At 38.5% G+C, this 13,441-nt stretch overlaps 1 protein-coding gene across 5 annotated transcripts; it reads right to left on the bottom strand.

Annotated features, from left to right (window-relative positions):
- Positions 1-523: 523 nt before the first annotated feature.
- Positions 524-12,428, bottom strand: LOC137942450 (uncharacterized). Of its 5 annotated transcripts, XM_068788096.1 has the most exons (16): positions 11,747-11,834; positions 10,833-11,322; positions 10,110-10,383; positions 9,670-9,980; positions 9,286-9,465; positions 8,516-8,883; positions 8,116-8,428; positions 7,446-7,540; positions 7,122-7,181; positions 6,937-7,025; positions 3,499-4,026; positions 3,104-3,178; positions 2,194-2,264; positions 2,035-2,092; positions 1,670-1,937; positions 524-1,566 (listed from the first exon to the last, which is right to left on the bottom strand). In XM_068788096.1, exons 2-16 carry the CDS (start codon positions 11,246-11,248, stop codon positions 845-847), a joined length of 3,828 nt encoding a protein of 1,275 aa, XP_068644197.1. In that variant the 5' UTR covers positions 11,249-11,322; positions 11,747-11,834; the 3' UTR covers positions 524-844. The 5 variants fall into 5 exon arrangements, with proteins under 5 accessions (XP_068644197.1, XP_068644194.1, XP_068644193.1 ...); XM_068788093.1 differs by lacking the exon at positions 11,747-11,834 and adding an exon at positions 12,346-12,428 and having other exon boundaries at positions 8,116-8,883; XM_068788092.1 differs by having other exon boundaries at positions 8,116-8,883.
- Positions 12,429-13,441: the final 1,013 nt, after the last annotated feature.

Below are 13,441 nucleotides of genomic sequence, written 5' to 3'. Positions count from 1 at the left end.
CAAGACATCTTCGTTATGTTTCAAATCCTTTTGGTGCTAACATGATAAGATTTATTTGTCGGTTTCAAAATTCTGGGTTAGATGGTTCGTTGTCATAATCTCATCTCATACAAACAAGATAACCGAATCATGCAAATGAAGTATCAAAATCGATTGACAATATGCACTTGGCTATAGATGAATTGACACAGCCGAGAGGAAAAAAGAGTTAGACAGCGGTAACACATCAACTATATACCACGACAAATTATCAGGAAATTTGCTGTAACACGACTATAGCTTCACTGTCACACAGGTTGCACTTTGCTTGGACATGTAAAATTGGGTGGCCTGTCCTAAAATGATTAGTTGAAAAAAAAATTCAAATAATAAGATCCGAGACTATTCCCTAACAGGAAAGATATAAAATAACTAAATAACGGCCAACTATCCTATAAGACGAACTATTCCAGACATCACAACAGGCTGCTAAACGTCTTTTGTGGATAGAAATGCAGCAAATAGATACAACAAATAACAGCCCAAATTAATTGATAGATGAAATGTTTATTTACAATTGAGATTGCTCTGATTGCAAAATTTGCACTCAGGCCGACATTTGCTGGCAATGAATAATACAGCTCAAGTGTACTTTGTAACTGAAACAGGGTTACTCTTCACGGTCGGAAAGTCACCCTTTTGGTACAAGTGGAGAGCAAATACCGATGAAACCAAAAAGAATTCGCTCCCGAATAGACTTCTCTAGACAGCCTAAAAGAATGTATAGAACCTACTTTATATATCCGAGTGGTCTGTACTCCTTTTATCTTCAATATTTCACAGATATTTACAAGAGCTCCCCTCTTTAAGCCATCATGTTCAAGTCAGAGAGGTCATCCATTGGGATTCCAAGACCCATGAAGTCATTATCCACCGACCCATCATCTTCGATGTTCAACCATGAACCAAGATCCTGCTCCTGATCGCCTAGGTCATCAGAAACAGCCAGCACATCCATCTCAGGCAATTGCAAGTGGGATAAATCAACGGCCTTGGATTTATTTAGGGTGGAATGCTTTCCAGATTCATCTCCCTCCTTCCTATTTCCATTACCAGCCATCTCAGATGGTCTGGACTCTTGTGAGGAAGATGCTTTAGGTGGTCCTAAAGCCTGGCCAAGCAGACCATTCACTGAAGCAGATAACTGGGTTGTCCGCTGCTTAGGCTTTGATTTTGTCTTCCTTTCACCCTTTGCATTGCCCAAAGCTGGCCGTCCAACTTTAGGAGTAGCCCCATTTTTAGCCAGGACCTCTCTGGCGTGCCCTTTTCCATCTCTCTCTCTCTCACTCCTCTTCCCTTTCACACCACTCAAAAGAGTGCCTGCAAGACCTAAAGGGCCTCGCAGGGAAATATTGGCTCCAACATCATCAAGCAACAACTCTCTCCTTTTTAGTCTATTTGTAGAAATATCATCTTTCATGCAAGTTTCCTCAGGTACATGACTGCGTGACTGAACGGCAGCTGAACTATACTTATTATGATCATCCATTTTCTGACAATATTGCAAATTCAAACCTGCAATGTGACCTGAACAAAATGGATGAGAGATGATAAGGAATGGCTATTAATAAAAAGCACTTCAAACCTAGCCAACTGATCTTTGAATTTCTCCAAGAGTTAAGAACAGTACCTGAAGAATCCCCTTTTTCAGAAGGACAAGCAGCATTTTCGATAGATGAAATAGCAGGATGAACCTCTCCCACAACATCTATTTTTTCAGTTTTTCGCTGAGAAGCTGAGAGTAAACCTTTAAAAGAAGGTTCACTAAAGCAGCTTCGGCCAGTATTCTCATATTTGTGGCATCTTGACAGAACTCTCTTGACAAAAGATAAGGCAGCACGCTTTGCCATTTTGTTGCTGGAACTTTTCCCACCAGATGCACTTGGGCTACAATAAGCCTATAAAGGCAAAAGATTCATTACCTACCCAAATAAAAGATCTTTTCATAACAAATTAAAAAGGGAGAGCTTCAGGGAATCAGCATGTGAGTCTCACCATGTACTTGTCGTAAGCCATTCCAATAAGTTTGTCCATAGCAATTTGCTCAAATTTCCTAAATAGAAAGAAAATCGTCAACAGTTAGATCTGTAATGAAAGCAACAGTTCAAACACATAAAATCAGTCATGCACAAAAAATTTCAAAACACACATTACCTTTCTTGGGTCTCCTTTGCCTCCATGACAGCCTTCTCAAGTTTCAGTAATGCATTTTTTCTTTTTCTCACCTATTTAAATCAACAAGAAATGGTTTTAGCCTCGAGGGATCAGTATAATGCTCTCTTGGTAATAAGACTATGAAGAACTTCCACTTGACACAGTAAAATCAAGTAAATTCTTTGATTCCTCAGGCACATTTACTTGGCTATGTCAAACTAATACAATATCTACTAGTCTTGAGTTTCGAACTGCTGTATTACTCACAAAAAATTGCAGAAGAGAAAATGAATTCTTAGATTCTGAAGGATAAGCTGGCACACATTCCCAATTCTTGGATTTGCCACAAGTGAAAAAAAGAAAATAACATTAAATGCATGGAAAGTCAACATAGACATGGATTAGAACCTAAAAGACACACCATGAAAACAACATATTAAGCTGTGATGGTGAAACATATGAATAGGCATATGCAAGTCATACAGTACTCAGATGAAGACTACAAGTAAGGTTCACATCCTACATCATAAGGCCACAAGAAACTTTATATGTTTCAGATAGGATTAACTATGTTATTTTTATTCATATTTTAATTTTTTTATGAAAGTCTCCAGATTTGTCATATGGGGGCCCATAACCCATATGTTTCCAAAAATTTCACAAGCCTCTGTTTCAAACTTACAAACTGCAGATATGAGTAACTCTAAAAAAAGTCAGTGAACCAGACTCAACATAACTATGAGCATGCATAAGAAACATGTCATAAAACATGGTTAAAGGGATCAAATGTAGAAGCCTGATGAGTGAGAGAGTGACTCACACAAATAAAAAGGAAAGTAATTGGTGGAGTAACAGAATAATTGGAGAGCAGCTGATGAAAAAGACACTGCAAATCTCATTAGAAAAATACCTGTTCATTGAGCTCGCCCTCCAATTTACTGATTGTTTCACCAATTCCATCGCCTTCTCCTGGTGCAAGATTGGGCTGAAATGAGGCAGACAAATTAAATGAACAGAAGTAGATAATAGCATCCAGCAAAAAGAATTTAGAACAGACAAGGAACAGACTCACTAACGTCACCTCTCAAACAACAAGAAAAAAAAGCGCACCACCATATGTTAGAAGCCAAGGGAAATTTTAACAGATAAGACAATGTCACGTTCAGAGCTTTGTACCAAGACATACAATGCCGAGGCCACAAGTACACAAAAAAGAACAAAGAGATCCTTTAGGAACTGAAAAAATAACAAACAAACTTAAGAAAGCTTTTATATTTTATTTTTCAATTTCTTGAAAATACCTACCAACAATTCTGGAAAAATCCCAATGCTCTGAAGCTCCAGAAGAATTTTTTCATCCAATGTCATATTAGCATAATGAACATCATCGTCAACCCTGAAGTAAGCCCCCGGTCCATTCTCTTTTGACCCATAGTGTGGGCTCACTCCAACATGTGCATCTGAGATGAGATCCACCTGTGACAGGTCATCCAGTACCAGCTCATCACAGTATCTTCTACTTGCATTTAATCTATAACCATTAGAAGCAGTGCTGCCAACAGTTCGAGAGTTTTCTAATGTTGTATTGTGTTTTGTACTCAATCCCTCATCTAGCTTATATTGATTGTCATGCTGATGATTACTGCAGCATAATTCTTCAAGTTCATCAATATCAATTGTAGCTGCTAACAGTCTCATGGTAAGTGGAATCATGTCATTAGCCCCAATGTTCCTCGCAGAGTCTTCCAGCCCAATTTCGTTTGTGGCACTCTCACAGGCTTCTTTATTGATGCGTGTTTGAATAGCTGGCACCATACTAGATCCCACATCTCCCTAAGAACAAAGCAAAGGATCAGATTTAACAAACAAAGGTAATCCCAGAGCAAAACATGGAAACAAAATTGAAATAAAAATAAATACAAAGTAACATTTGTATCCTTTTTAGTTTGGAATGGATGTTCATGAAATCAAATAAAACAAATTTTTCACACACAGGAATGGAATATGCATTTAGTATCTTTACAAACTCTTTGTATTTTTTTTTTTTCTGAATGTCATTTACACACAGCCATTACCCCTGGTGACAATAGAACTCAAGACCTAACACTTGAACCCCCCAACCCCACTGTGACCATTGAACCAAAGGCCCAAGCTACCAAAGTAACTCTTTTATTAATACTTTTATAGGCATGATCCTCCCCTTCAACTTGGTGTCTGTGGATTTAACCAATTGACCCATCATATATCATACAGGTTTATACATCACATAAGATTCGCCAAGCAGGTCCTTGCATTATGAACCATCGACATTGGGGACCTAAGATTTGGAGGCCTTTCCTCAACATCAACATCAAAATCAAAATAATTGAGGGCTCCCCACATGAAACTGTTAAATGAATGACTTGATTAGCTGGACACCAAACTGCATGACTCAATTAAAAATAGAATATATAAAATAAAGTCTCAAATATCCAATTAATCATAATTAAAACAAAAACTATTCATGTTGCACTTTTTTTTTTAAATGATGCAGATTTGTATTAAGACAAAAGCTCAAAAGAGTAATTTACAAAGGAGGGAAGCATTCCCAAACAATGAGAGATTGTTGGGAAGTTCCGAATTTTGCCAATTAATCAGCCAAAGAGTTCGATGATCTAGGAATGAGATTCCAATTACAATGAGTAGAAGATACAATGTCAGCAATACTGTCAATGATGGGCCAGTGGCGCCAGGGAGGGAGCTGTCTTTGGAACACCAACTAATAACAGTCTTCAAGTCGCCTTCAATGATTAACTTGCCATGGAGACGATCCCTGAATATTTGGAGGCCAAACAACAGAGCACTAACTTCAACAATATTAGAATTGACAATGCCCACCGGACCAGCATAAGAAAGAATAGGGTCTCCATTGTGACCTTTGAACACACCGCCTACTCCAGCCGGCTCAGGACATCCAATAGCACTACCATCAAAATTCAGCTTAATGCAGTCGCAAGGGGGAGGATCCTAGATGGCCATACTCGGAGTTCAACAGGGGCCAGACATATGGGCGATCAAATTCCATTTTTTCCCAAAGGGAAACCCCCGATAGAGTGGCAAAATCCCTCCTTGTATGAAGCCAACTCGAGATGAGGTCAACAGCATGAGAAGTCGTGTTGTCCGGGGTGCTAGCTTTGGAGTTGAATCTCCGATTGTTCTGCTCGAGCCAAATGCACCATGAAACATGCGCAAGACAGGCCGAAAGTATTAACTTGCCCAGCCGAGGAAGGTGAATTCCTTGAACCATCTCAAAGGTGCCAAAGAGATCCTGATGTGGCCCCACTTGGAGCCCAATTTTATGAAAAATCTTCATCCAAACTTGCCAAGAAAATCCAGTGTAAGAGGACATGCTGGATTGTCTCTTCGCACTCACCACAAAGGGGACAAGAAAGATCGGGGGCGGTGAAGCCTCTTCTATGAAGGTTGTCCGAAGTAAGAATCTATTCTCTGATGGCCGACCACACGAAAAAATTGATTTTGTTTGGCGTTGAGAGTTTCCAAGCCAGATTCGCCTTGTGCTCATGAATACTATAGTCTTGCTTTTTGATATGAGAGTAAGCAGAAGTAACAGTGAATCGGCCATTATTGTTGGGCTTCCAAATCAGCTTATCAAGTGAGTGCTCCCGACTAATAGTAGTGCTGAGTCTAGTAAGGAGAGAGCAAAAGGCCAACGATTCCTCATCATTTAATCCCTAGCGGAACGGGAGACTCCACGACTGATCACTCTATGAATTAGCCACAGAGCAAGAGAGGTCGTTAGCCACCCTATGCAGCCTCGGGAAGTCCTCTGAGAGGGATCAAGGGCCACACTATTCATCCGACCAGAAGGGTCCTTCCATTGCCCGTGTGAAACAAGGTAGCATCTCTGAATACTGGAAGGAGCTTGAAAATTGATTTCCATATCGGGGATAGGAGGCGAGCAGTGCCACCCTCTCTCCACCAGGCACCCAAAAACTGAAGGTAGAATTTCACCATATTCCTCCATAAACCATTATGCTTGTTGTTGAAATTCCAAATCCATTTGAGCATAAGAGCTTTGTTCATGTTGCACTTGAATGATCATTACAAACAAACCAGCTTTGAGATTTGATCAGGTTCTTGTTGTGTTTTTGAGGCTTATTAACCCTAGTTGAAAACAAGCTTGCACAAACACAAATCTGCAGCACAAGGACATCTAAACCAACTTTTGATTGAAACTTCTCAGACCATGACCAACCTTTTGATGTGGGATATAAGGATAAGTCAATTCTTGATCAAGTTTAACAACCCTAAAACACAATATGAGAATCCTTTCTATGGGTATTAAAACAGCAACAAGGAGTACTCTAGAGTTCTTTGAGACAATAGTTAGTAAAGGTATGGAATACAGCTTATGAGATAATAAATGAGGCCACTAGACAATGCGAACTCCTTTACTCTTCTACAATGGCAATGGAAAGAAGGGATTACATGCATAGATCTAACTTTTCACAAGCTAGTAGTCATTTAAGAAAACAAAGAAATTGAATGACATCCCAAAGAGAGCAAACTAGGATTGTTATTATGAATGAAGGGTCATAACTTTAAGCTCGGATCCACCTCATTTGGACCATGTATATTACCAAGAGATCCCTCAGCAAGGAGAATCCACTTCAAAATTATGTTGAAGCACAGTTACCAATAAGAAAAGCTCAAGGAACACAAGCAAGACAGTCAAGCAATTACCTGTTGCTTCAAAAAGGCTACATCCACTTCAGAGACAAAACCAAAGACTGGCTCGACTTGTTTCCAGAATGAGCTCGAACATGCATTACCTGCGCAGAAATATGTAAAAGTTTGACACTCCATACCTGATGACACCAATTTCCACGTAAGCTACTATAGCTAGGCTTATAAGGAAGAGATAATACTTGTACTCAAAACAGCAGTTGCAGCAGCCAAAAGCTCTTCATGGTCATCATCTGATTCTCCTGTCAAAATGAAATCCATCCTATGATTTCCATGCTAACACTTACTTCCACCCAATAGGCAAGGAAAAAACTTTTACAAAATCCACTAATATGAAAATTCTATTCTCATGGGAGTACAAAGCAAGGAATGAGGCAAAATTCCGATGACTCAAATACCATCCAATCACATGTGCACACATCTCTCTACTAACAGAAATTAAAATTTCACATGTTGGGAGAGTCCATATGTAAGAAAAATGAATAACTATAACACAAATGAAATACCAGCAAAATCTGAAGATCCACTATTAGTGCCACCCCTGTGGCACATATATGCCTTGCGCTCAGCCAACTTCTTGTTCGGTGGACGACCTGCTTTGCTGAGTTCAAGGAAACATATTATAGTTGGTTCAAAAGCACCAAAAAAAGAAAAATATTCAGGATGGAAAGGAAGATCAAGAACATGAAATTATACAGAGATGAGAACATGACAACACGACCAAAATACTAAAATCATTTTTTTAAGACAGGAGAGGCTGGATAAGGAAAATCCACAAAAAGAAAGCATATTTAGATGCTTACTTTCTTATAATCAACAAAGTTTTGGTTTTGAGGTTTAGACCTTCATACCAAATCTAGCAAACTCCCAACCTTGAGACCGTAGACAAATCTTAGTTGTGCGTGTGAGTGTGGGTGCACGATCATGTTTGTGTTTGAGAATTTATGCACTGTTTTGCCTTAAATTACCTACTCTAGCAAGTAATTGTTCTGGCTTCAAACAAGGTAAAGTTTTCCATTGTTCTTCACTGCCCATATTTTCTTCTTCTCAATGCAGCCAAAATTACCTAGGCGAGCAGCCATAAGCTGATATTCCAAAAAGTAGAAAAAAACGGCAAGGAGAGGAAAAAATAATAAGCAAAAGATAAAATTCATATATGAGAAAAGGAAAATTCACCTCTCATTCTTATCAGAACCGAGCCTTGCACTTCTCATCTGTTTGGAGGTAACTCCATTATCAGGCTTGTCTGTCCCACAAGTCAATGTAGACCTCAAGGAAACAAAACCCCGTCCAGTCCTCCCTTGTCTTCTAATTCCTCCTCCAAGATCTCCATCAAGAACCATCTTACTCTTTCCTGAAGGTAACACCAGTGTTGCTACTTTTTGAACAGATGTTCCCGCTTTATCATCTCCATCAGAAATTTTTTTACTAACTTTATCTTTTCCCTTATTCTCAGCAGCACCAGACTCGTCGCTTTCAGATAGGCCAGCTGAAGAAATGTGATCAATTTTCAGTTTGATCTGTTGAGGTGAATTAGCAGCCGCACGTCTACTAAATCCTAACCCATTTTCTGTACCTGACCCATTTGGTATTGAGGTTTCCGTAGGTGGAGCATCATCATGAGATGCAACAAGAGGAACAAAATTTGCTCGTCTAGCAACTCGTGTAATCTTTTGAGGCCTTTGTCCAACCCAATGGGTTACAGGAGTTGATGGTGAACCCACAGATGCCATACGCTTTCGATTAAGCCCACCAACTGAGTGGAGTTTGTTTACAGATTGTGAGTTCTCAAACTCTTCAGGAGTTTCCATTGGACGGGGAATGTTTGGAGATAGCTTGGGCAATGAACCAGAACTTGATCTTGGGGCCCGAGCAGACGCACTCATTTTTTTCATAAGAACAGGACCAGGACTAGCAGCACTATTTTCTTCACGTGGACTTGACCTGGGCATGTGATGGTGGAACAAATGTAAAAATACACAGGAACAAAAAAAAATCCATGAGAAAGAAAAAATGGAAAAAAGGTACTGTTAAAACGGAGTATGGACAGTACAGGGGTAGGATTGATTTCAGAATACATGGAAAGAAGGACAGGTTTCCTAAAACCAACCTCCAAATCGTTTTTTCTCCAAATAATTATTTATTTACGATCCTCACTTTGTATTCATAAGTCAAAATAAACAACTCAATTTTTATGAAATAAAAAATATTTGCTTGAAAAACAAGGTGGGTGGGAAGGGTCTGGGTCAACTTCTTATGTAGCCCCAGAGTGTATTGGAAAGAGATTGAAAAGCAGGGACAAGTTTAGCAAAAACCTGCAGAAACTAACAACTGCTTCTAACATACCTACTAGCAGCTTTGAGACTGATCCTTTCTTTATCCGGACCACCACCACGATCTTTTCGCTCAATCAGGGGAGCCCCAGTATCCTGATCGATACGAGGTGTAGAACGGTTACTTAGGCCACTCTGATGAGAGATTCCTTCAGATTTTCCAACTCCAGCTCCACCATTGGCAAGTCCAGACCTGCACATGCTAAGATACTAAGTACTTAGAGAAGATAATGCTAATTTATTTTTGCATGTAAACGATAATTCAAAGTAAAAGCTTCTTCATTTAGGATATAACTTGTTCTAAATACATGCATAAAAGGAACAAAGAGAAACTCTCACGGAATTTTGTCTTTGTGTTAACAACAATGTGAAAAGCTAAAGAGAAATGGGACACCACCTGAAGCCCTGGGAAGTACTCAGACGTGCCCGTGCATCATTTTCAAGTTTTTGTTGGATACCCCGCTTGAGGTCCCGCTCACCATCAAGAAGTGGTTTAGTTGAAGCACTGCTACCAGAAATATCAGACTTAATCCCAGATCGCTTCTTACGCATTTTTGACTTTTCCCAGCCTTCCACTGTGCCTGTTGCTAATGCCCAACCTTTTTCCTCAGACTGCATAGCACTGCAGCCATTTGCAAGCCTGAACATGTCCTTGTCCTTATCTATAGATGCAATGGGCCTAGCAAGAGCATTAGCCCGAGCTTCCATCTGGAGCAATAATAAACTGCAAGTAAGTCCTCTGACGGGAGTTCAAAATAGAACACGCATTTACTTAAATTGTTAAGGGAAGAAAAAGGAGAAGACAAGGAACTAAATGTAGAATATCAAGACACGAACCCGTACGTCCACCGTGGATGTCCGAACACGTTTGCTGGGGACTGCATTCTTCCCCCTCTCTTCTGGTTTTTGAGATACCCCCTCAAAACCAGCAGCCGTCAGATGGCTTTCTGAACTCATCTTAGGTGTGCTTCCTCCAGGGACAGACCGCTCACCCACTACATTCAGGCGCTCACTAAATGAGATATCTGATCGAGATCTTTTCCTTAAGAGACTACTTTGACGTGCCTTGTCCACAACCAGTGCAGCTTCTCCAAACACTTTTGAACGAGAACTATCAAAGATCAAATATGTCAGGACGAAAGAATCCAATTTCAACAGAAGCTTACAGCAGTACTGAAGACATCAAGTAGTGCATATGCTGCTACCTGGTCTCACAATTGGAATGCCCTATGATGGGCTTCAATTCAAGAATCTAACCAATCACCTACCTCAAATTCTAAGGTAACAAAAATAATCTAAAAATAGTTTTTTTTTAAATGCATCAGGAAATACAAATAAACTGTTATGAATATCATTAAAAAAAGAATTGGTAGGAATGGCTGGTAAGATGGGCAATCATTACATATGATGAGATTTTTTAAGATTTAATATATTCCAGCTGGAGGCAGTTGATACTACTTTCTGCCACTTCTCATACCCAAAAAAAAAAAAAATCAATAACTAAATTAATTCAGTGAGCATAATCATATTAAAACTACAATGAAGAGAATAAATAAATACCTGGCCTTGTTAGATCCATCACTGAGAATAGCCTTGACCCTTCTGATCCCCCCTTGTGAAGAAGAAGGTAGGGATTTTACATTAAGCGTACTGATTAAAGCATCGTCTTGCGAAATGCCAAGAGCAGAAGTTATCATCCTTTTGATCTCGCCTTGTCGAGGGAATTTCTGATCAGCAGCCATTTGTTTTATGTCAAATGGTAAAGACTGTATCAAATTCACTACATCTCCATGAGATAAGGTAGACCCACTTCTCAGCACATTTGGCTGGGAAGACAGAGTTCGGTTCTCAGTAGCCTCACGGAAGCTTCCTGATCTGTCCAACGAAGAAACAGCATAGTAGGTCCGTGGACCATTGGCATACGAGGAACTCTCTGGGCTACCAGATGGCAAGTCAAATTTGTTACTGGTAGCCATTGCATCAGAATCTTCAAGAGTCCCAAGTCACAAGAGCAAGAGACAAATGGAAGCATCGAAAGTGCTTAGAACCACTACACATGACAGCAAATTGAATTTTCAGAAGAGTAGTAACGACGAATAGGACACAGGAGAAGCTGCAAAGTGTAAAGAAACATGCCATAGAATGACAAAGAACAACAAATAGAGTAAGGGAGCCATAACAGGCTTTAAACAAAAGCAAGAACATAAATAATAAATGCAATTAGTGTCTGATAAATGAAATATGTTGCTTATGAAAGAAATTAAAACATTAAGCAAGTACTAACGTAAGCTTAACTCAACATATGTAACAATCGCACATGAAAAGCACACAATAATAACCAAAAAACACAAGAAAAAAACAAATTGTGCCAAATCATTTAGACATATAAAATCCTGAAATGGAAACTATCCCAAGCACAATTGTGAAACTTATACATAAGAGGCAAAGCAGATAGTCAAAATTCAGAAACGCACCTAATGAACAGGAACTCAATTGTAGTCCTCACATTGACAGCTTTGAACTCTGTAGACAAAATAAAATGCATCTAGAAAGCGAGTAAAATCATCACAATTGTAGAGAACAAGTAGCACTCCAGAAAATCTTGAGAAGCTTACTGTCAGCGTGAAACATTCACTCGACTACGAACTAAACATGCAATAAATCCTATATCCCGAGCTCACCACAACGCTTCTGCATTCTCATGCACCACATAAGAAAACTCAGAAAACAGCTCTACATTTTATGCACCAAATCAGTAAGTCGAAAACAGCAAAGCTGCATGATTTTGTCCACAACGGCATTTAATTCAGCCTCACTAACATGAAGGTAGAAAAAGTAATTTGATGTAAACAGTTAAGGAAAAGATTCACAAAATTTTGAATGAAGTCTATCTCTATGATGATGAACTCATGATCTCAATAAGCACCAAACACTTGAAACACGCAAATAACAGCTAAGACCAACAACAAGGGAATAAAATGAATCAGTGAAAGCAACTAAAGTCAATCACGCAAGTAGAATCACGAATTCCAGCGAAAACTAAAGCGAAGCAAGTGAAAAATAGCTCACGTACGTTCATCAACAAGGAACTAGCGTCGAAAATTAGGGCTTTCTACAAGTGTTTATGAGTTGCTTCGGAGGGTTTTGGCCAGTTCGATATTCCGATCACAATATGCGAAGAAATTTTGCAACACGTATAATTGAACAATATAAAAATAACTATTATTTCATTTATACTCGGAATACAAAGAGAGCCATGTGTGCGTGCACACGTTTGAAAGAGAGATGTTTTGGTATTAAATTGATCCAATTCTTGGCAAAACGATATATTCAGGTGGGCGGTAGGCCCACATTTAATGGGCCCAAAATCACCAGGTTGGAATCCAGAGCTTTTAAATGACAAAAGGTCATTATTGGGAAATTATAAGAGTAGATTTAGGAGAAAAATATTTATTCTTATATTTCTTTTTGTGCCAATAAAATTATTTTTCTGATCATTAATTTGCTGCTAATGTATTGGCACAGGCCTCAAAACAAATACACCGAATTGCACCAATTAGAAAACAGATCATTTAGGAAAATATAATATAAGAAAGGATTAATTGTATATGTAATTGTAACGCAATAATTTTTTGTTTGAGAGTCTGTATTTTTAAATAATTGTTAACATTTTTTAATAATTTTATTATATATGAAAGTAACATTGGTTTGGGCTTGAGTGTATTGATTATATACTTTATTTCACATTTTATTATTTTTATAGATTTTGAAGTAAGTTTTTTATTATTTTATTTATTTAAGTAGTCGTTTTAATGTTTGATAAATGAGAAAACACGATACATGGAATTGCATATAAATATCATGTACAACATGAGACAAAAAGATTGGAAAATTATTTTTCCTTTGACTAATTTTCTCATTGAAAATTTTTACTTAGTTATTACTTATCATTGTAGATTTGGATCTTATGTGCTTGTGGTGGAGTTAGTTTATCAATGGCTAGTGAGTTTGACCATGTGAAGTATTCTATTGGTTTGAAATTATTCAATTCTACTTCTTAACTGTTATGTTATAGTGTGTATGCCAGATGAAAAATAACACTAGCATTCATAAAGCAAATAGTTTTTATTCAATTTCAGTTACAAGGGGAATTAAATAAACTCAAAGCT

Source organism: Aristolochia californica, unplaced genomic scaffold (genome assembly GCF_029961685.1).
Source record: "Aristolochia californica isolate CCGP_79_NKW_82.1479 unplaced genomic scaffold, dmAriCali1.0.hap1 SCAF_10, whole genome shotgun sequence".
Taxonomy (NCBI): domain Eukaryota; kingdom Viridiplantae; phylum Streptophyta; class Magnoliopsida; order Piperales; family Aristolochiaceae; genus Aristolochia; species Aristolochia californica.
Note: the sequence above shows the minus strand (reverse complement) of the source record. Positions and strands in the feature narration are given on the sequence as shown.